The sequence below is a fragment of the Mycena indigotica genome (genome assembly GCF_014461135.1).
Source record: "Mycena indigotica strain 171206Taipei chromosome Unknown Mind.scaff0004, whole genome shotgun sequence".
NCBI lineage: Eukaryota > Fungi > Basidiomycota > Agaricomycetes > Agaricales > Mycenaceae > Mycena > Mycena indigotica.
In genome coordinates this window covers 1,762,195-1,785,209 of record NW_023503003.1, presented here as the reverse complement: position 1 = coordinate 1,785,209, position 23,015 = coordinate 1,762,195, and the positions used below count along the sequence as shown (strand labels likewise).

The window sequence follows — 23,015 nt, the reverse complement described above, 5'->3', positions numbered from 1 at the left end:
TCGAATACCCAGACAGGAGGCTCAAATTCCTTCACGTTCAAGATATCATTCCACTAATCCAGAGACGATCTTAGTTAAAAGTTCATGAACCAAGCGTTGATCGTCTGGACAAAGTCTTCTCTGAAGCTTGGATCAGCGGGCGTGCTACACCTGGCTTTCGACTCTTAGCTCAACGATGCTCCAGATCTGATTTGAGGATTGGTCATGCATCAACAGCCAGCGTAGGAGTAAAATAGTACGGTATACATTATCAACTAGTCCTGTTCTGTTTTAACTTGTACAAAGTTTTTTTCTACTGACGAGCGAGCTGAAACGGCCATGCCAACTGGGAGTCTAGGCTGAACCGACGGCCGAAAAGTGGCGTCTGCCGGTATCCAACCCGTTCCAATAGCCGGTCGTGGCGGTGGTTCTGTCTTGAAGTAAGACGGCGAGACGATATAGCTTCCCGCAGGAGGCCGGGGACCGTTGCCAACCACCAGCCTTGATGGTTGGGGCTTAACCAATTGTCGCGGCATCGGTGTCGTAGCGACTGGAGGCACGGCCGGCGCTGAACCTGGCGGCCGTTCAAGCGGGACTCCCAACCGGGAAACGACGCCCATAATCGCCATGCCGGATTGATCCGACCAGTCCCAGCTCCGCCCGACGACACCTCTCAGCACATGCGAGGGCATCAACATCCGTTTCGTCGCGAACGGCTCTAGAGCGGACAGATTCCGCTTTCCTCGTTGTTCGACCTGCGCCAACTGGCGGGCGAGGGTGTTGTCCTGAGTGGACACAGCCAGGGCGGTATTGATTAGGGCACGGATAAATGGCTTCAGAGTAATGGCCAACATCGCGTGTGGGGCAATATCGGTGCGCATTTTCACGGGGAGAGGATAGTCCTGAAAGATTTGTCGAATGGAAGGAAATGTGCGAAGACCAAGTCGTTCTGTTTGCCGACAAATAGCTCTGACCAGATGCGGGTCAGCAGTCAACGCAAGGCGTGCAGAACGAGAGTCCCAGTTTTCATTATTGGCATTCCTAGGAGCGGGCACAGGCAGAACTGGGGGTTCTGACGAATGTGGTGAGGTTGGACTTTGCGACGCGGATGGTAAAGTCGAGGCTGGCCGTCGCTTAAGTATTCGATGGGCATCCACCATCGGCATCCGCGCAACCCGCCACTCGGCTGTAATGATTTTGCATTCGGAACCCTCTGTGAACGACTCCATCGTCTGCGACTGCGTTCCCTCGACCGCAACACAATGAGCTCGGAAGGACAGCCCGCAAACAGAGCAGAATGCGACTTTGTAGCTCTGCATCGTCTGCTCGTGTTTGATAGCAGCAGCTCCGCGAGGGAAATGACCATTAGTGTGCAGCCAGGAGAAAACATCGGCTGTAGTGAGCACAGTGGTGTCTTCGGTGAGTCCAGATTTCAAGGCCTCATTGTAAGCGGCACACATTGCTGCTGAGCGACCCCACTACAATCCTAAGTATGGTTTCTGATCCGCAAGTTATAAATCACCTCGATGGCTTTCCTTCGACCCAACACTAAGCTGGAGAACTTCTTCGGAGTAGTGACAAGACGGTACGGAAGTGCTGGGACTGGTGTCTTGCCTCCCTTCACATCTGTTCTAGGATTTTAGCAAGAACAAGGAAACAAACAAGAACAGAAACCTTGCAAGGTCAGTGGAAATCGTTCGAGCAAGGCACGTAGAGCATTCTCCCAGCCTAACCATTCTCGATGAATCATCGCAAAACGGTAAACAACAACATACTGCCAAGCATCTTGGTTTTCGGGAGAGTGACATTGCGAGTCCGATTTCTTGGGTCCTTCGAGCTCGATAGATCAACTGGTGGTAGGACGCTGGCTGCTTCTAAAGTCGTCCGCCGATCCCTGTCAATGTCCATGTCCCATAAAGCCCTAGAATGCACAGGAATATATCCAGTTCTTTGGGGGAGGAAGACAGTTGTACGATGAAGGTCAAGGTCGACCATCTGTTCCTCGCCAAAAGCGACGCTCCGGCTTTGCATGCCGTCAAGCTAAAATATCTGTAATTCAGAACGGTTCGAGGATATGGAGATTGGTAGAAATACCTCAACCCAATGCTCGAGCATAATTTGTTGAGGAAGCTTGTTCTCTGAGGCACCAACATAGAGCTCGATTTTGGCCAAGAATGGTTCGCGCGCAGTTCCAATTATAACATAAGGAGGCGAGGTGGTAGACAGTTGACCGGTGGGACCATGCACAACCAAACGTTCAAGGACGGTCGTAATATGGCGAGCATAAGAAGGAGCATCGATTGAAATCATCCATTTGTGAGTGTCTGTCATGGTTCGCGCTTCTACGAAAACTCAGTAGGATATTTACACGCGGAACATTTATTACCTGTTGGAATCCAGAGACTACGATCAGCTACGACAACCCGGGTCGTTACGTGAAAACGAGTTTCTGCAGTAGCAGTTGTGGCTGAATCTGTTGCTGGCGGTGCAGGAAGAGGGTCTAAGATGACGGGCATGTCTTTGAATACATTTCGATGAGAAAACGGCATTCGCCAACGACGGTTTGAAGATGAGGTCCTGGTATCGTCGCCGGCTCCATCAATATCAACATCGGCCTCTGGGTCCCAGACCGTAACACCCCGTCGGATGGGTTGTTTCCCGAGAAAAGAGGCAAGGGCTGGTGTCTGGGAGTGTAAGCCCAATGTCCTGCTCAAGGCGGTCTCTCCTTCGAAATCCAGTGGAGCATCCCCACCAACAGCCAGTTCGAAGATGCCGCGCAAGCCCATACCGCCCGAGCCAAAGCTGACCTCGGACCCTAGCTCTAGATTGGTGAAGTCGACGCCGGGGTCATCGAGTTCTTCTGGGGTACAAGCACAATGTCGCACACACTCTTCATGCGAGCTCCAGCCGAGGTCGTGGGTTCCCCGCGCATGGTTGAACAGTCCCTGAAGGGAGTTGAAGTCGGTCCGGAAACATAGTGGACAACGAAGAATACTGGGTGCTGCACTATTATCGAGGAAAGTATACAGAAATTTGACGGATTTCTTGGGCAGCTGGGTGCGCAGAGTGGGCTTCTTGCGAGTGACAGGCCGCGTATGGAGGGAAGGGGCAGGAACGTCGCGCGAAAAGAGGACCTCTATTGGCGCTTCAATGGCAGAAAATGCATTGAGAGCAGCACTCTTGAAGTCTATCGTTGCTGCCAAGTCTGAATATCATCATGAGCACAAGCGCATGCACTGGGCCAAACGCCTGACCGTCAGGAAGGTTGTCGCCTGCAACACAGCCGTCAGCAATAATGTAATCCGGCTATAAAGTTAACACACTTTCTAATGCCTGACAAAGAAGTTCTGCCCATTCTATTCGCGCTTCCACAGTTGTGAGCAGGCGTTGTCTGAGACCAATCTCTAGGTCAATGTCTGCCTTGATGTCTTGCAGCAACTCCTCGTCCTCCTCATATTCAGTAATCGGGTTACATTCTTCGAGTCTGGGCTTCTTGTCTATATGCCTAAGGAATGAGCACGAGAGGGTATAGAGGAGTTCACTGAACATACAGGTCCATGCTGCTAGTGTTGCAGGGCCATGGAGTGCAGCCAGAAGATAAGTGGCCAGGTGGTGGTTTGGGACAGGGAAGTGATCGCGTCACGAGAGATCATTTTGTCATCGAATGCTCACTAGGTGCCGGCCTTGCCGACTTGGACCTTGCTTTGGGCCTCCCTTGATTTGGTCCTTTCTTTAGCTATTATGCAGCTTTTAATCATAAACAAACTTGTGTCATATTGTTTTTCCATTTGTTTGTTTAGCCCTAGCACTGAGGCTCTCTAGCACAAAAAAATAATAGAATGGAGAATTTTTTGACAATTCCTAGTGGCCCAAGTAAATTGCCATAATACCATTGCACTCAAAGTAACAATTGGAAAGTGTCAACTGTTTTAATTTTTTTGTGCCTGAAAAGGCTGAAAGTTTTAATTTTAATTTTAGTGATTTTTTTTCAACGAGTTTTTTTTGCTGTGTAACATGTAACACAGACACTTGATTAAAATACTATAGTTAAGGGAAACATGAAAGTTGAGCAATAAAGAGGAAGTGTGTGACAATAAAACATAAGCTGAGTGATGTCACAGATAAGACCCGGCCCATGCACTAGTGTCAAGCCACCGAGGGCCAACAACATACAGCATGTAACAACGGGGAACAGGCATCTCTTGCAGGCCAGGCGCTACTCCTAGCCTCCTATCACTCCTCCCCAATCCCCCTTGTACTGCAAGTTGGGCTTGGCGTCAGCTAGTGATTGTCCTGGGCCACCTGCAAGAAATCATAGGGTGGCCCGTACCCATCGCCCCGTACCCGCAAGCATGGGTGCGGGTATCCGTCTCTTCAGATGCGGGCCTCGGGTAGCCTATAATCCTGTCGGCCCATGGGCACCTAAGGCGGTCAGGTGGTCCTTCGCTGGCGACAAGGAGATCTCTGATGCCTCCTGCATATCAGAGATCTTGCTTGTCACTTGGAAGAGTGCCAAGCTCTGTCCCAGCTCCCGGCCCTGGAGTGTCCGGCGGCTCGGCACTCCAACAGCCAAGACCCGCAAGCCTGAGTGCGGGCCTGGAAATTCTGGGAGGCAAGCCCGTACCCGCACCCAAGGAGGCCCGTCCCCGCAGCCTGCGGTGGGTCACACCACCCGTGACAATCACTAGTGTCAGCCTGACATATTGTTCTCAGTCACGTACTTCCCATATGTATGTTCCTCCCTACTGGGGTGCCTGTTCCCCGTTGTTACGTACTGCGTGTTACAGACCTGCAATGGCCTGACACCAGCGCTGGAACAGACGGGCTAGGTCTTATCCATGACAAGACGGCCCTTTTGGTTTGATTCGACCCTGCTTGGTCTGCTTGTGGGCCCGACAATCCATCTGTTCTGTTCCAGACATGTGCTTCTCAGGAGAAGCCTTGTATGGCCTGATCCGAAGCTTGACAAGTGATACCTACCACAGCCTGAGTGGACTATTCATTCTAATATGAAACAACAAGTGGATATGCACATCAATCTGTTAATTTTTTTATCAGTCACACTCATCCACTCATATTTTCCTTAAAGACATCCAAATGAGGCAATTTTCCTCTGTTCTGGTGCTGGAGGCATCAAAATTACCAGGTTCATTAGGCATATCATAGCCTTCAGGCCCTAACAAATTGAATAAAATATGATTTCATTCAGTTTACATGTCACATGTCACACTGCCAATATTATCCAAATTTCTCATATGTCATGTCATTTTATTTATATTCCTGTGCCTAAAATAGTAATTTATGATATTTCTGGGTGGATATAATGCCAAAAACTTCCCAATCGTAAAATAATTTTAATTCTAATTTTTTGTATTGAATATTACACTTAAAATACCATTTTAATTGATTATTATTATTGCAGTAGTTCTATTATATAGAATAAAGGACTTTGCATATTTTTCTAAAAAACTTATCAAGGATGAAGTGCAAGCATAGAAGAACTATGATATCATCAAATCCATCAGATAACTTCTGTTTCAACCTAATCCAGACTGAGCCAAGACAACAGATCATCAAAATTAATCTTACCCAATTGGGACAACAGACTGAAAAAGTATAATTAGAATTATTTTCATATGAACTCCTGATATATAAGGCTATATACAAGTGTATATCTCATAGTTTTCTATGAGTTTTCCAAGATACTGTCATTCACCATCAGAATCATAAGGATGACAAAAGTCCGGTGACAAATCAGTGGCAGTGAAGAGATTCCCCGAGGAAACTACGGAGGTTTGGGGGTTTTTGGTTCGGGTAGAGTTTGGTGTTGTTTGGCTGCAGACCCATCAACACATCATGATGTGGCGAATATAGACCGGGGAGGGACCTTGCAAAGCAAGGTGAATCTTTATGTCCAGCTGCGAAAAACAGCCTTCAGAAACTTTGAATTGGCCTTAAAAGTTTGGAGCTTATTAGCAGCGTCAGTCTCAGCAAAAAAAATTGGAGTGAATTTCGATGTAAATTGATTTTCTTGGATTATCCATTCACAAACTTCCACACCATCCTCAGGTACGAGACTCTATGCCTAGTAGAAATTTGGCGATAGAACAAGTATTTGATTTTTTTTTCTGTTGTACTTACGAGCGAAGAACCAAAAATACAAGAAAAGTACTGGTAGTAGATGGACTAGGTTAAGGGAGGTGGCATAATGATATGGTACCTGGACGGTTTTTGGGCTTTATATGAGGTGGAAGAAGAAGAGATTGTCTAAAGTTACACCTTGCAGGCCAACGATACAGAGACATTCCACGACGCCGTCACCCACCAGAGATTATGTAACACACCGCTCACCCCCCACCGTTTGCCGGGCTTGGTTTATTGTTGGATACAGAGGAATTCGATAAAACAGGGAGGGAGAGAGTCGTCGTATCATGGTCTATGCAATGCGATGAGGGTATGGTGGCATGCAATGGTAGCTGCAGCAGCTAGTAGAGTTCGGAGGGGTTCACCCCCGACGCTACAGACTGCCACGGTTATGCTTTTGCGTCAACGATTCGATTATCGTACGCACACCATGCGGCTCTAAGACGACTTTGGTCCCATCACAGCGAGCTTTGGCCGAAAACTCGGAACACAGTTCAGCGATATCAGAATCCTGGTAAGAAGCGATTGAACAAAAATGAATTTCGACAGAAGAAAGAAAACTTACCCTGAACTGTGGATTAGATGTCACTGTCCGCCAGGCATCCAAGATCTCCAGATTACTGTCGCTGGCTTGTGTTGATGGGAAGGCTGAGCCTTCACACATGACAGACGACTCTGCCTTGCGAAGGGAGGGCGTCGTATCGGGTGCAAAGACTGACGACCCTGAACTCGAAATATGATCACGCAACTCGTCTTTGCTCTTGGGACACTCCTTGGGTCCGTCTAGGTCAAAATCTGAATCGGAGCTTGATTCACGCGGAGTGTTGAAGAGCGGATCGGAGGATCGTGATGATAGGGACGAAGTTGTGGAGTTGGCTGGTGAATGTCCACCCGCTTGGCTGTTGAGCGTCGCATGATGAGTAACAGGACTGATCGATGAGTTCGGCGACTGCATAAGCACATTGAACTCGTTGAAATCAATAGCGGAACCCATGATACCACCGAACAGGTCGTCAAACGTATTGTCTGGATTCGGGGTTGACCACGCAGACAGCGAAGATGGCATATCAAAACTGAAAGGGGTAGTGTTGGCGGATGCAGTTGTTGTCGGCGTCGCTTTCGATGACGACGAAGTTTTCGCTACTGCGGACGAAGACCCTGGGGTCATGGTGTGATGCGGTGGTGTCATGTCGAAGGCAGAAGCAAAGGACGTGAACATTGGGTTGGATGCGATGGTGGTAAAGCTCGAAAGAGCATTGCTCAATGCGCTGCTTGTACTCGGTTTTTGTTGTTGTACAACGGGTTGATTAAAGCCGAAATTCATCTTCATCGCATCGTCCGTCGCTGTTTGCTGAGGCGTATCATCCAGTAGGTTAAGCACGGCCGGATCAAAGGCGGTGAGCGAGCTCCAATCAAGTGGATTGGGAGCAGAGGTGGAAGGGGAAGCAGCCGATATTGATGTTGCCGGGGATCTGCCGGCAGCGGTGGCGGCGGAGGCCGCTGACGCTCCTTGACCTTTCGGTACAGAGAAGGTGAACTGCTGCGACTGCTTTTGTTTGAGCATTACATTTTCATTTTGTAGACGAGCAAGGAGGTCGCGCAGGTTTTCGTTCTCGGAGCTAGCTTGATCATTCTTGGCTTCAAGAGCGGCAACCTTGTCTTCAAGCTAGGTCGATAATTTAGGATCAAAAAAAATTGAAAAGCCGTTGGGCAATACAACTCACATCCTTGACATGCTTCTCCTTACGCTCTCTGAAGGCGCGCTGCGCAGCTCGATTTTGCTCCTTGCGCTTCATTAAGCGGGCATCGTCCTGAAACAAGGGATCAGCATGTGCTTCATCCGGCCTGAGTTTATACGCACAGGTCCGTTGCCCGAAGATTTGCGTCTTGCAGTGCCTTTCTTGCCGTTGCTCACTATTGACAACAGTTGCAGCCACCGATAACGACCAAACAAGCTTTGAAAGAGACATACGTGTATGCTGACTCTTGCTTGGCCCTTCCTCGAGATCGTCTGCGCTGGCTTTCCGCTTGAGAGAGTTGTCTTCTTCGGGCGGGCTAGGGCTGCTATCCGCCGAGGGCGGAGTGAGACTTGGGAGGGAGTAATGCGAAATCGACTGAGGGTTGACGCCGGTGCCATCAAGGCCAAAGTCGACGGAATACGGGTGTGTGGGCTGACCAGTTGGGAATTGCTTCTGGAGCAGGGCGAGGAAGTCGTCGTCGGGCAGTTGAGAGAAATTGGTCGGCTGGGACAGGTCCCAAAGAGGAGACATATCGGTGTATGAGTCCATGAGTTCGGTGTGGTCGGTTTCGGCGGCGGGAGTGGATTGTACGCTCTAGTACTTTGTTCGGGCTCTCTGGGCGGTCGTGGAGAGCGAGCAAGAGCCTTACAAATCCCACCGTCACGCGTAACACCAATATCGTCACGGGTGGACACTTCCGGGACGATCCAAATTGGAACAAGTTTTTCCCAAATGATGCGATTGGGGGCGAAAGTCGTCCCGAATCATGGCACGTGTCACGGGCTGGCTCGGTTATGGGGAGACGCGCGGCCTCGGCAACGACGCGCCGCCGATTGACTCGAGAAGCGGGTCCGCACTCATCGTACATAGACCTCGAAGTATCCTATGGCGACTCGGAGAGAAAATATGCAGAGAATTAGATTTGTTCTAGCGCTATCCCGTGCAGAAATACAGATGTGTGGATGCAATGAAGGGAGTGGAAGGAAAGCCTCAAGAAACATTTTCCGAATGTATCGGTAAAACGGGTAACTCGGTTTGGGGCCAGGACACCGGGTCTGCGAAAATCACTGATCACCGATTAGCTTCTGAAATCAGAAAAACCGCGGAGAATCTCGCTCACATAGTACTCAATCTCCAGCTATGCGTAGGGAGAATTCGGGTCAGTCAACGAAAGTATCGGGAGAATAAACGAGACACACAAAAGAGGAAAGCCACCCGTCGTGGCCACAGAATATTGAGGCCCACAGGATTATATACCTCCACATTGAGGTCGCGTATGAGTGTTTCTAGGCGACGCATCTCCTAAAGAGCCCAATCAGAACGACAAGAACCACTTCTCAGAAGTTTTGCAACCCAGACCTTGTCATAATGTGAGGCGAGAACCGCTCGGGAGAGCTGCAACGTGAATACAGCAAGCATGTTGTCGAGAAACGAGTGTCGAAGACTATGTGCCGAGATGAGTACTTCGTTTATCTCGTTAATCGACTCGAGGAACTGCGTTGGAGTAATCTAAGAAGGACGGTCAATGCAAGTCCGTTTCAGTCAACACGCCGAGCTGACCCGTCCTTCAAGTTCGAGAGGGTAAATGGGAGCGAATTGAATCAACTCTCCACCGGTATAGTCTCGCTCGACACGAAGTATTTCTCGTGGATGATGGAGGCCGATCTGCCCCACAGGTCGTGTTCCATAAGCCGAGTCTGAAGGGGGTGGCCCAAAATAGTAAGAAGACTTGGGTATCAGCGCTTTTGCTCGCCTAAAGACGCCTTTGTTTAGTTTTTTTTGAGTTCGTCTCATGACACTTCATACGCACGCAGAAGACAGGGTATTGTACTTCCTTCCACTGAGTGAAGCGTAGTACTCTCCATTAGTTGCGGGTCCAGCATTATTATTAGGAGGCGGCTCGACAAGGTCCCAAGGTTGCGGCTCCAGCTTCGCGTCCAAATCTATACGTGAGGGTTTGCGAGGAACTGCAGTCGATGATGGCTTTGGCTCGTCGTCATCCTCCGAATTGTCGTCGTCGCTGTCTAGCTTGACTTTAGCATGTGACTGGTGGCCTTCGACGGTAGGTGAGAAGTCGTCTGCGTCCATTCGACTATCCACTTCCAGACTAGACCTTGTTAATGGCGGGCTAGGCGGAAGTCCACCAGGCCAGGTTGTTGATACCCTCTTCTCCTCCCCTTTCCCCATTTCTGCCGCGTCCTTCGCCACGGAGACACCTTCTGGCTCCGCCTGTTGCTCATGATGAAGCCTTTCCACCTCTGCCCCATTCACTTCTCCAGCCGACCCTTCATGCCGTTGTTCAGCGCCAATTCTCTGGTCGTCGTTTGTCGAGGCCGGTTCTGAGGTCATACCATCCCCCACGAGGTTTCGTTGGCGGCAGAGACCCTAGAGATAGGAGGGTAGCACAAGAGGGCGGGAACGAACAAGCAAAGGGAGCGACAGCCTTGATCAACTTTGATGTGATCAACCCGTCTACCAACATTCACCACCCAGGTCCTCGATGTTTAGCGCACTGAAAAGTCTTCCAGGTACCTGCAGTACACGCAATGGATCCAAACGATTGAGTGCGCCCGCTAGCTTATACAATTTGACTTGAACCTGAGCTTGGTAGTGCACAGTACTAGTAATCTCTGACACTACTATGACTTTGCCTCTACATATCGACGGTGGTGGATTGAGCTGCCGGTTAATAGTCAGTTTAACGAACTGAGTAATCACTTAGTAGTGTCTTCCCCTTGCCTTAAATTGATCATTCTATTCCACAAAGCAAACTCAGCTCGACAGTACTACCATGACTAAGATATAAAGCTAGTGATAAGATAGAGCAATGATTAAGCCTTGAACCTTTCTCTTTCCCAACGAGATTCCGCCTTGACCGTCTCCCCTCAAGACCGGAATCTCGATGTTGAACGTGCGATGAACGAGGCGTCCCTCACTGATCGCGACACCACGGTTTGCCTGCCAGTGTGCTGGAAAGAAAATAAAAAGGTCTGAGTTTGCCCCCTTCGTCATCGTTTTCCGGCCTTCTTCCTTTTGAAGACCATGCGGTTATACCGTGTCGGTATAACCATTGCCAGTTTCATCGCTAGCGTCGGAGCAATCTTCGAATCAGCCGTTGATGGGGGTGGAGGAGATGAATTTAGGGATTCGCCTCATTAGTGAGTGGTCGTGGTACATATAGTGAGTTTCGCGGCCAGTTGACGCATAATGTTTGGGTTTCCACAAGAAGGTGAAATTGAACCCGCGTCATTGGACTAGAGGCGGGTCAACAATGGTCAAAATAAGACAAACGAAACCCAGTCAATACCTGGTCGAACACCTCCGAGTTGATGACAAACTTAGCGCTCCAGCATTCCCGCCTTGCAAAAGCTCCCATTGTTGCAAAGAAGTAGTCAAGTAGTTGCTGCAAGAAGAAGAACATAGTGATTTGAGAGATGGCAGCAACAACTGGGACTTGAGAGACAAGCAACACGACAACAGTCTTGAATACTTGGAGTAGAATCAACTGGAACGGGACCCCTCCCTTTATAGAATGGCAGCAGGACAACCGAAACGAAAATTTCGAATACTGATACAAACCCAGAGCCCTGAAGATCCTAGTCTCGGTCATCCTGGTGGCATGTTCCTGATCGAATGCTTGACTCTTGTGCACTGGACCAGTGGCGAGCGGTAGCGCGGCGGTGGGCTAAGCAGGTCGACAACGTTGGCTATAGTGGACGCAGGGGACGAAGCTGTTGTCGAAACACAAACAGAGCCGGTCGCGAGCGCTAGCGTGGCATTTGTTCAAGTTGCGGGTCTGAATAAGCAGGAAAGTCGTGTGCTCAGGCTGTCGGTAGCAATCGGTGGCGCGAGTTGCGGGGATGACGAGAGGAAAATCGTTGTGGAGTGCTTGACTTGGCTGGTGGCTAACGGTTCAGCTTTAGTTGGGGAGACAACGAAAGAGAATGCGAGTGGCTCAAGAGAGGGAGGGCCCGGAGGGCCAATAGCAGCAATGCCAGACACGGGAAGAGAGTCAATGCCACCTATTAGTACCAGCCTAGAGACGCAAGCAGCGACGAAGATGGGTGCCAGACGGCGGACAATTCTGAAGAGGAATATGGTGGTTCCGGTTCAACTGTCAATAGCTGAATGTCACACCGTCACAGCAGCTATCTGCTCGATAGTGTCCTGTGCTCACCCGTATGACGGGCCACGACTATTAAAACGACAGGTGTGCTTCCGAATGCTAAATGCACCCCAACCTACACGCGGACACCCACATCACGTGTCCGCGAAGAGTTTGCTGACATCAGCCCAGCCCTTTCCTCTTGACCACCATGCCGACTCCTCCCGAGTACTACGTCCGGCTGCAGCGCGGTGAGCTTCTCCCACGTCCTAAAGCTTGCCTTAAACCTTCATCTATAGGTATTACCGGCGGTTTCGTGCCCCCTGCGCCAACTGCGGTCTTCACAATCACACAAACTGCTCAAGCTCCGAGTTTGGCGATCACGAAATCAGAGCGGACACCAGGAACACGCGTTCTCGGAGATGCCGTCCCCAAGACGCTGAATGCAGACACAGAAATCACCGTCCTCGTCGACGAACTCCAAAGCATTCTCAAGTCACTCCCGCTTGAATCTCCGCCCGGCTGCGAGGATATATATGCGCTGGACACGTCAATCACTTGGGGCAGCGATGATCTGGAATGGCGAAACGGTGGCCCTGCAGGATGTGGACGCTCAACAAGTGCGGTCCAACCGACGCAAGAGGAGAAGGACAAGTTCAAGAGGGCAGTCGAGATCGTCGAACAGTTGGTTTCAAGAGCAGAGTAAGAGGACTGAATATATATGTCCACAGCCGTGAATTCTATCGTGCTAAACCTTGCCGATTTCTGACAGTTTCGCTGCACGATATGGACTGCTCCTAACTCAACACTCGCAAGGCTTCCTAGATGTCAAGCTGGCTTACTCGGATCTTTCGAAACAATACTTTCCATTCAAATCGAGCTACCTTAGCACCTAAGTAATAACCCACACCATACCTCAAAAGATCAAATCCCTACCAACAAATCAATTCCTCCTAATCAGATATCGATACCAAAGCACTCACGCGCTGGTCTGCAGATTCGCCAGGCCCGCCGCAACTTCGTCGCGCGTGTCGCTGTGATCATTTCGGAAGACGCCCTCTGCATCTTGTGTGAACACCTCGCCGTTCTCGAAAATAGCCCCAGGCGGGAGATTCGTCCCCACAATCGTGTCTACATCATCGTCCGCGTCGACTGCACTGGCAGGAGCCGCAACGGCCTCGTTTACCGGCGGAGTGCTTGAACTATGGTCTTAGCATGACCTATTCAAAGAAAACACATACCCTGGTTCGGTTGCGTCTGTTGCCTCTGAGTCTGCCTCATCGCTAGAGAAACATTAAGCCTAGATTTGCAATTCAACACACCCCCACTCACTCGAAACACCCGCACAGTGCTGCGCGACGCGTTACTGCGGTTGCCGCTCTATCAAAATATAAAAACCTCCCGAGTCGAAAAAGCTCAGCCTACCCGTCAGTTGCAGCCTGTGCTTTGAGCCCATCAAGCAACGCGCACAACTGCGTACAGGCCGCGAGCTCACGCGTCGCAACACCATTCGAGGCATACATGGCACTTTGTTTTTGTTAACCAGGTACTATCATCAAGTCAGAGCAGAGCACGTACGGTGCTGCGTGCGTTGACATCATAGCCATTGCAAGGGCAACGAATGTCCACAGTTTCGAGTTGAACGCGATCATTTGAAGTCAATTGAAGGATGAAGAGTGGAAGGAATCGGAAGAAAGAAGTTTGAATCGCGGCTCTGCCGTTAGAACTCCCCATACTACGCTGCAAGCTTTTATACTCTGCGACAACTTGTTGAAGCCCAGAAAACTTACCAAGTTCTCACAGGCCGTGTCGTTCTCGTTGATCTCGCGGGCAGACGGACAAGTCCCCGTAGCAACAGATCGTGGTCGCAAACAGCAGAGCCAATCCCACAGCGAGACGGAGAAATAACTCGCTGGGGGGAGGATGACATGTTGTATTCAGCGCACTTATTTGTTCTGATCTACTAGTAACACTTAGCACAAATTCAAGAACAATGGTGTTTGGTACACAACTGGCCACTACACAAACTACTCATAGTGTACTTTTATATATAAGTACTATATTGTACAATGTTCCAGGTGTCACAGACCACAGACATATGGCAAGTAAACAAAACATCATAACGGTCATGACAGACGACGGCCCTTGCGTAGCGGCGCTAAGGGGACAGGGCCGGCAGCAGGCCCACCGCTGCTACTGCTGGCGCTGGCATCGAGGTACGGCGGGGGCGAGTCGAAATCTTGAGGATGCTGTCCGCTGAGCAGCGACAGCGACGAATCGGCAGAGTGCGCGACGGGCCGGCCCGAGTCGTCGCTCCCACGGTACATGTGGCTGATGCGCTGCGTCGGCCCGCCGGAGCCGGCGCCGAGCGTGCTATAACGCGACTCTGCGCTGAGATGCGATGGGGACACGGAATTCGGGCCGAGGGTCTGATACGTGAAGCGCGTGCCTCCAGCAAACGTGTTGGTATCGGGCGATGATACCGCACTGACGATTTGGCGGAAGGGCTGCTACGTCGTGCGAGGATGGCATTGTAGAGTAGCACTCCCGCGATGACGAGTAGCGCCAATACCCAAGCGCGACGCCGGCAATGGCGCCTGCGCTTAGCTTGTTTGACTGGGCTCAAGTGCAGGCGCGATACAACGGTTTGCCTGTGCGCAGCGAGATGGAGATGGTGTCGCAACGCCGGGCGGCGTCGGCCGGTCCACAGCCACACAGACTTCTTGTCCGAAACAACCATGATGACCCACACACAACAAACTACTACTCTGGCTACAACAGCGCGGAGCTTTTCATCCTTGTCCACCCCGTCTCGAATGCCGGCAACCTCACTGTCCCGACAATGAGGACCTGCAAGCCGACAACGCAAAGCGGCTTTCTTGGTAGGAGCTACGTAAAGCGAGCGAGCGGGCGGAAGCTGACATTCCCCAGCCAGCACGCACCCCAACGCGCTAACACAACATCAACAACTCCGGCCCGCCAATTCCTTCACGCTGCGCCATAACCACGAGCCTGGCAATGCCGTCTGAGGCGAGTCAGTGGGCACCAACGACAAGATGGCTGCAAACTCACCGAGCGTTCCGCTCCTCGTCCCGTTTGGCCAAGACAGCTTGCGACAACTGAGGCAAACGGCTGAATGGTCCGTAAGTAGACTTAGACATTGAAAGGGATACAAAACTGACCTTGGCGTCACAGAGGCCGCTGACAACGCAATCGACACAAACCAGCCCGGTCACGGTTCAGCAAACAGCAAGTCTGCTTGTGCAAACTATTGGGGTAACGGGTAAGTTGAGCTAGACATTGAGACCAATCCCAAACTTATACCTTGGTTTTCGTAGACGACAAGACGAAACTGGAAGACAAGTCAGTCGATACCACCGTCACCAACGGCGAACACACACCGACAATGGCCGCAACGGCCTCGAAGAAGACAACGAGATGCGCGTCATGACAAGGGTCTTTTGTAAGGTCAGTCCTCGGGGTGTAACGCAGGAAATACGACACTCACCTAAAAGCAGCCAACGCGTCAACACCAAACCCAGCAACGCGCGCGCAAACGACTTCGGAGAAGCGATGGCGGGAGCATCCAACAAATTCAGGCCCAACGAGAACATTGTGCGTCTTGAATCCGGTCAGTCTTTAGGATTGCAAATGGGATAATTGACTCACTTCCAAAAGATAAAGCCAAGTCCGCTCAGGCAAACTCAAAGGTAATGCCAGCTTAACTTGGCTCATTGTCAATGCTATCTCTAACCAATCTCGCACAAGACCTTGGCGCAACTTCAACAACAACTATGCCGACGATGCCAAACGAGTCGGGGGAATGGGTCTTATGTCAGGTCAGTCGTGATTAGAGGCAAGAGAGGCTATACTCACAACCCCAGCAACGCAATTTCCCCGCAACTCTTACATAAGATAGCCCAAACGAGTCGACATGGTGCTCGCAATGGCAAATTCACTACCATCATCAAAGCTCCAAAACCAGCCCGGCTCGGCAGAACATGCTACAAAGAGCAAGTCCGTTGGGGCAAACGGTGGGGGAGTGCGCTGTAAAGGTGGTAAGTCAAGCCAGACATTAAGACCAATCCCAAACTTACCTTGCTTGCCGTAGGCGGCCACTGGCAGCGACAACGCTACACCCAAAGAAGCCCAACTCATCGTTTACGGCGATCAACTTACTATTCATCAGCTTTAGCAATCGCAACGTCGAGACAATCCCTGCGAAAACCAAACGCGCAGTAGTATTAAACAGCTTGCGTTGGGCAAGAACACTACACTGACCAGGTAAGCTGCATTCTTGTCCGCTCTAACAATTCACTTACCTCCAGTTGGTCTTCTAAAGGCCGTTTATCACGGTCAGCGAACGCGAATTGGGCCAACGGATAGCTAAACAACTGGGTAAGATCCTTTCCCATTTGCTGTCACCGGCCGACTCACTTGAATCTTGAGCCTTGCGAAGACGCTGTCGAACAGGAGGAGAATCAGAACATGGTACTTGGGTATTTGTCCAAACAGACACTTACGCGCAGGTTTCTGAGTCCTCGCATCAGACTTCAGTCTGAGCTCAACGATGGGTGCTGCAACAGCAAGCGCGAGCAGTTGAGATGCTCACTGATAGTGAACCTATAGGATTCAAGTATGAACAAAGTAATATGACAAACTTACTTGTCCTCAGTGCTGCTTGTGGGCTCGGTGGAGGCCCGCGCAGGCATCATCTAACAACTTCAAGCGCAGAGGACAACGCGCTCGACCTGATAACGACGTAAGCAAAATCAATCAAAAAGTTTTATGCTAACTTACCTTTGCCAGCGGAGGAAGGAATGGATTCAGGTCTGGTAGAATAGTCGTCAGTATGAACGTTGTATCAGGTAGAATATTATTATTTGCTCACTTTTGCGCGTGCCGTCACACGCCTCGTGACTCGCATCTCTTCTTCTTCTTCCCCATCTCGATCGTCAACGCAAGCACAGTCGGCCTCTGAGACCACAACTGCCTTCCACAAGCGGAAGCGGCATGCGCGCCTCAAATCTCGGGGACATGGCGGCAGGGTATGGAGTCCGGCTCACCCAGCGCCTTGGCCTCTCCGGCCCCAACGGCAGCATTAACCGCCCCGGAAACTTATGCCGGTGTCTCTCCGGCTTCCCTCGGGCAACCTCACAACTGGCTACTACGGGCTGGGACGGCACGGCGATTCATCATCAACTCGCGAATGCGCCTGTTATCGCCGACAAAGGCTGTGTCGACTGCAGTCCCCGCGCACAACGACGACAACAAACTGGTCCTAATCCAGTCAATCAGCAAGACGGGATGCGAGGGGAACACTTACTTCGACGACAATGAACCACGGGGCGGCGCTGTCTTTGGCAGCGACAGCAATACTATTCTGCGACCGAGGTGAGTGTGTCGGGAGATGGAAATGAGCAGAAACTCACGTTTGCGATCGGTAGTTGGCGCGCTTGAGCGGCAGGAAGACCAGCAAGACCTGACAAATGCTGCCGAAAAGACGACAACCTTCTAAGAACGACGATTCGAGGCAAGTCAGAGAACGTGAAAAAACGAGGCCAACGAACATGCCTGGATTGACTTCTCCGACTCCAACGCCAATCTTCAAAAGTCGCAAACTGCCCCAGCTCGATTCGCTCGCTGCCCAGTCCGGGCGCGCCTGCAAACAAGCTGAGCCGGTTCGAGGGCGGGAAATGAGAGCGGGGGTGTAGAGACGGCTTCAATGAATGTCAGTGAGTACATTCAGTGCTGTAAACAATCAAGCTCACCAGCGAGCGGTTATCTCCCTCCAAAACAACCCAAACCGGCTCAAGTCCGCAACCCCAGTCCGTGAACAAAACAAAGTCGGCATGACTATATTCAACAACCGAGCGAGTCAAGTCACGCTGAGCACAACGGCAAAAATGAGGGAAAAGATGCAGGCAACGGTGCCTTGGCACCATTCAAGTCGGCACATTTTGGGAAACGGCAATTGTCAACGTCGGGCGCTGTTGGCTTTGGCCAGCATCGTGGTCGTCTCGACCCAGCTCCGATTTGCAAACCGAACCGTCTCCCGCTCTCGCGCCTGCCAAACCAAAAACAAAGTCGGGTCGGGTCGGGTCGGGCGCGCTCGCCGTCGCATTCTTCAAGACAAGTCAGACAACGTGAAGAACGGGACTGCAAACGCAACTAGGTCACCTTCAACAACTGCCTCAAAACTCCCCGCCTCCAACTCTAACCCAAATCTTGACAAAGCAAGATGCATGTCCAGGCGCCAGTCCTGCTTTCTTCCAACGCGACAGTCAGCACTGACAACAACGTCGTCTTCGACAATCTAGACGGCCAACTCACCAAATTCCAAGCTAAATGCCAACAACGGTGAGGACAACGAGGGCGGGTGAAAGCGGAGCAGCGTCGGGAGGGAGAGCGGAAACAACCTTACTAATGAAGGTCGGTGAGCACAGTCAACATGGCAAACAACCAAACTCACCAACAAACTACTATAGACGACCATCTCCCTCCAATGACAATTTGAGTTCGTCGAATTCGAAGTCTAAGTAAGCGCTGAGCCAGTTCACTGTCAAGCCGCGCTGAGGACAACGGCAAGAACGAGAAAGAAGAGGGCAACAGGCCTGGCGGGCAACCCCGCCAGACTCCAAACCAAGTCAAGTTTCACTCACCATCGATGGACTTGCGGGAAGTGCTGGGCGGCATCAGTCAACGACAGAGAGTCTTTTGTCGGGTCAGTCGTCATTACAAACAGGGAATGCGGCACTCAAACCAGCTCGAAGGAAACATATCGAGTTCGGTACCGAACCCAACAAGGCCCTTGACACGGCCACAACGGCCTCGATATCCCGACAACGATGTCGAAGCTCATGGTTGAGGACGACAATGCCGGGGGGTAGCTAGATACAAACTGTCAGTATGTCAACAGCAGCAAGAGAACGTTGAGCACAAGCATGATGGTGACGACGAGCACATTGAGGGTTGTGATAGTAGGAGGGAAAGGGCAATGAGACCTTGATTCGCAGGGTCCAGCCTTTTATACGCGCTGTGTAACGGCATATGAGACGGATGAGACTTTCGCTTAAGATAACTGTCATCGCGAGATTTTGGATATTGCAGCGGGAGGCCGTCAGCAATGCAATCGGGTGGCTGAAGCCGAGTCCGAGTACTGTGCCCAGGGCATGCCCGACCCTATCTCGCCCAGATATACCTGGCTTACAAGTGAATTCACAGAATGGCAAAAACAAACCTTGCGGAATAAAACTTCATCGCGCGCCTCCGAGCTCCGATGAAATGCTTCCCACGTTAGATTACACCTGTCAGAGTAGGCGAACGCGGAAATTTGGGCAGTTCCGCCGTGTTCAAGGTTCAAAACTGAGTTGGCGCGTTTGAAGATATCACGCCTATATTGCTGTAGAAAATGCTGGGAGGACGCATTTTTGCACAGGAGAGGCTTAGAATAAGTTGTCATATGTCACATAAAAAATTGAAAACCTATCGTTGCACTCGATGTGCTGATGTAGTGTTATCAGTATAAATAGCCGCGTTCTGAATTGTGTCCATTTGAGCTTAGATTCGCGGGCGATGAAGCCCGGGATAACGTTTATTCGCTTCGAACATTATTTCCCACGCATTTCCCCACCCGATCGCGGCGGTATTTGGGGACAAAACCCAGACCTGCCTTATCGGTAGTGGCCGTCAGCTGAATCAGCGATGCCTTGAGAGGCGGCAAATGAGTGCACAAAAAAATGGAAAGGAAATTTAAGAAGAGTATCTAGCCATATGACAAGTGGTTGGACGGTTTTTGGCCGCAAAAACGACAGGGATTATGAGTTGCAAAAACTAGTCGAACGGCCAAAATGGCAAACAGGTCATAAGCCTGCCAATCTGAGCCAAGAATCGTTCGAAAATCTGGCCAGGCAGGGCCAGACGAACTCGCTGCCCTCGCCTGGACCCTGAGGCGGCCATCAATCCATAACATTTCCAGGGCTTCCTCGCTTGTCCGCGCATACAATTCTCCATTCTCCGTCCATCCGCCCGCTCGCCTAAGTCTCCGCCGACGCTCAATCAATGAATTATTACCGTCATCAGGTCGGGCGGTCACTCGCCGCGCGTCACCCTCCGTTGATATCACATCACGCCGACGGCGTCGGGTCCTGCTGTAATTTCTCAGCCAAATCACAACGGCAATGTGAATGTCACGGTCAGTGACCCTTCTTCTTCTGTACCGTCAACAACCCTTCGCACCACGCGCGTTCTCAACGCGTCGTTCAGGCTATAAACCTTGCTGGTATGCTGCTCTCGCTGTTGCTTTCGGTCTACGCGTTCCTAACTGGCCGCAGGACTCACCGCGCGACTGCCTCGACCACCCCGTCCTCAAGTCAGCCTTCTGAACCGCCCTCTTTTCCCGCGCGTCAACTATTCGGTGTGTTTACTGTTGCTTTCACTCATTTATTCCTTACTTCCACTTAGAATATGACCTTGGCATTGGCGGCGCGCCAATGTTTCTGCAGGAAGTCGGCACTACCCTCCGTTTTCGCAGCCTCACGTTGCCGCAGCGCGCTATGCCAGACGTATAGCCATGCGTCGCCAAGGCCTGCTGCCGTGCTCATATTTCCTGTGGCCCACGCTCTTTTCGTGAGTTGTGTGCTTTTTTCCATTCACTTGATACTTAATGTTGCCCGCAGTATCAACACTGGGACTTGAAGTTTGCTTCTGCGTAGCGCGAAGTATTGCCGAGGCCTCATTGTTTCGTAAGTCATGTGCTAGTTTCCCTTGACATTTTGCTTATTTCCGCCCAGTAACTCGAAACCCTGGCCTCCGAGACGGGTCTACTCCCAGCATGGTATGCTGCGCTGCTCGTTATCAAGAGAACTTTCGGCTCCTCCATACTTTCCGCGGCGCATGGACCTTGGGCGCCTTTTTGGTGAGTTGTCTGCTGTTTTCTATCCACGTATTGCTTAATGTTGCCCAGAGTATCAACACGGTTGCTTCGCCACATGCAGTGGTCCGCTCAGCGCGGCATCATGTCGTTACGACAGTCTTCTTCGCGTTCGACGGAGTTTTCATGGCAGCGCGCTCTGCTGGCCTTGCTGTTTGGTAAGATTTGAGCCGTTTTGCCTTGACTTGTTGCTTATTCCCGCCCAGTGACTCGAAACCAGGATGGGCCCGCTCTCCTGCTGCTCGGGGTCAAAGACCTTTCTGTCGTTCCGGTGCCTTTTTGGTGAGTTGCGTGTTATTTCCTATCCAACCTATTTCTCACTTCCGTCCAGATTCTCAAACTAATGCAGCGTGTTGCTGGCGAAGTGCTGCCTGCTAGGTGCCGCTTTTTCACCTCCAGCGCGCGCGTTGTATCCCCTGCTTACTCACCATCCTTCCAGATTCCAAACGCGGCGACGTTGCCGACATATACAGTCGGCATGTTTGCTCGATACCGACAGGTGCGTATCTTCTTATTGCATGGACTTTTGTTGAATGTCATTTCCAGCGTAATACAAGCTGCACCAAGGCAGAATTTGACGCCAAATCTGGTGTTACGTAAGCACATTTCTGTGTATTTTCTGCTCGCAAATAACTCACTTTTGTCCAGACTTTTTGCCGCCGGAGGCGAGTAATAGCCGCCTGGGCTCAAAGTCTCGGCTGCTGCTGTGTGCAGTGTGTCCTTTTCCCGCTGGCCATAGCAAGCTAACCCGTCTTTTGTAGCGGTCATGCCGGGTGCTAGTCCGTGCCTCGGGCTCCGTATGCCGAGCTGCCGGCCGTGATCCGATCACTGATAGCCATCATCCGATACTTTCCAGGCGCACTTTTGGCGTCAAAATTCGCGTTAAATCGGCCTATTTTTTTCGGGGTTTTGCCGCCGGAGGCCAGAGTAACAGCTAGGCTTCAAAGTTGACGTTGGCAGCTGCTTGCTGCCGTTCCAGGTGTGTGTCTGCCTTTATTAATGATCCATGTTATCTGACCTCATGTGCGAAGCTCACAGTGAACTCGGCTAACGTAATCATATCACCACCTTTCTTGCCTCCACCACTACGCTCCGCTCTGCTGGACTCTGCGTGCGTGTGTTGTCGCCGTCTTGTCCTCGCTGCCAAACTACTGCCTGCGTTGACGATGGTTGTCACCGACCTCCTTGTCACCGACCTCCCTGCGCTTGAGTCGCGTCTTGTCTGCGTGCGGGAGGTCTCCCGACACGCGTTGTTCGCTGCCATTTGGCAATGGCTCGCGCTTGGTGAGTCTTCACGTTATGCTAGACTTTTGTTCAAAGGACTAAGGGTTTTGCCAGTCCTGCAATTCCGTTCGCGAATGGCACGCTCGTCGTTTCAACTCCACCTTCCATCCAAGACTCCGCGCCTCTCAACCATTCGGAACATTTTTCCCTTCGACTCTCTTCTCGCGCGCCGTCAACAACTAGTAGCAAGCAGGTGAGCTGGAATGTCTTGGGTTTAATTTTCATACTGATTATCTTCTCCAGATTCGGCAGCGTACTTAACTTGATGCCCAGCACGGCTCTCTTCCCGCCATCATCTTTCGCTCGCCGCCACCCGCCCATACATGCCCTTCCGGTCTACATCACCATCTTGTTATGGCCCACGCAGCACCCACTACCACCCCCCGCCGTCTTTCGTTTGCCGCCCGCCGCCAACCCTCCCCCTTCCGGTCTACCGAACCATTTTGGCATGACGACCACGACTCCGGGGTGCAAGTCTTCAACGCGGCCTTGGCGCGCGCCGTGGTGCTGCTCATGTTGGTCAAGATTTCAATCGCGACTCCGCTCCCGGCATACCCTTGTTGGCCACGCCCCAGCCTTTCGCGCCCTTCACCAACTTGTGCCCGCTCTTCATTCCCCCAGAACACACCCGAACACCACTTGGGTGGCGTTCTATTTCTCAGTTTTGTGCTGCCGCGATCCGAGACGGCGCCTGCGCTCATTGTCTCCAACTCCCCCCTCGTGATTCCCGTGCTTCAACGACACGCTCGCTGGCTCAACAATATATGTCGTGTTGCCCATCGACAATACTCTGACAACGACGACAGGGCCAGTCTCTGTCCAATCGGACGCC

At 51.3% G+C, this 23,015-nt stretch overlaps 6 protein-coding genes across 6 annotated transcripts; 2 read left to right on the top strand and 4 right to left on the bottom strand.

Moving 5' to 3' along the window:
- Window positions 1-254: 254 nt before the first annotated feature.
- Window positions 255-3,598, bottom strand: MIND_00433900 (uncharacterized protein; the record flags this gene model as incomplete). The annotated part of the gene is made up of 9 exons (XM_037361154.1): window positions 3,531-3,598; window positions 3,303-3,484; window positions 3,234-3,251; window positions 2,366-3,184; window positions 2,074-2,321; window positions 1,755-2,019; window positions 1,654-1,707; window positions 1,502-1,605; window positions 255-1,457 (listed from the first exon to the last, which is right to left on the bottom strand). The coding sequence occupies exons 1-9, from the start codon at window positions 3,536-3,538 to the stop codon at window positions 255-257; spliced, it is 2,901 nt and encodes a 966-aa protein (XP_037221446.1). The 5' UTR covers window positions 3,539-3,598.
- A 2,898-nt stretch (window positions 3,599-6,496) lies between these two features.
- MIND_00433800 (BZIP family transcriptional factor) lies at window positions 6,497-8,411 on the bottom strand (the record flags this gene model as incomplete). The annotated part of the gene is made up of 5 exons (XM_037361153.1): window positions 6,497-6,634; window positions 6,689-7,789; window positions 7,848-7,934; window positions 7,985-8,037; window positions 8,096-8,411. The coding sequence occupies 5 exons, from the start codon at window positions 8,409-8,411 to the stop codon at window positions 6,497-6,499; spliced, it is 1,695 nt and encodes a 564-aa protein (XP_037221445.1).
- A 615-nt stretch (window positions 8,412-9,026) lies between these two features.
- Window positions 9,027-10,211, bottom strand: MIND_00433700 (Golgin subfamily A member 7; the record flags this gene model as incomplete). The annotated part of the gene is made up of 4 exons (XM_037361152.1): window positions 9,027-9,164; window positions 9,222-9,371; window positions 9,423-9,615; window positions 9,673-10,211. 4 exons carry the CDS (start codon window positions 10,209-10,211, stop codon window positions 9,027-9,029), a joined length of 1,020 nt encoding a protein of 339 aa, XP_037221444.1.
- A 1,967-nt stretch (window positions 10,212-12,178) lies between these two features.
- On the top strand, window positions 12,179-12,673 carry MIND_00433600 (uncharacterized protein; the record flags this gene model as incomplete). Its single annotated transcript, XM_037361151.1, has 2 exons — window positions 12,179-12,218; window positions 12,267-12,673. 2 exons carry the CDS (start codon window positions 12,179-12,181, stop codon window positions 12,671-12,673), a joined length of 447 nt encoding a protein of 148 aa, XP_037221443.1.
- Window positions 12,674-14,093: 1,420 nt separating this feature from the next.
- Window positions 14,094-14,499, bottom strand: MIND_00433500 (Acid protease; the record flags this gene model as incomplete). The annotated part of the gene is made up of 2 exons (XM_037361150.1): window positions 14,094-14,416; window positions 14,460-14,499. 2 exons carry the CDS (start codon window positions 14,497-14,499, stop codon window positions 14,094-14,096), a joined length of 363 nt encoding a protein of 120 aa, XP_037221442.1.
- Window positions 14,500-20,250: 5,751 nt separating this feature from the next.
- On the top strand, window positions 20,251-22,907 carry MIND_00433400 (uncharacterized protein; the record flags this gene model as incomplete). The annotated part of the gene is made up of 11 exons (XM_037361149.1): window positions 20,251-20,383; window positions 20,431-20,461; window positions 20,517-20,602; window positions 20,646-20,711; window positions 20,760-20,884; window positions 20,933-21,057; window positions 21,106-21,181; window positions 21,231-21,398; window positions 21,931-22,183; window positions 22,238-22,376; window positions 22,427-22,907. 11 exons carry the CDS (start codon window positions 20,251-20,253, stop codon window positions 22,905-22,907), a joined length of 1,683 nt encoding a protein of 560 aa, XP_037221441.1.
- Window positions 22,908-23,015: the final 108 nt, after the last annotated feature.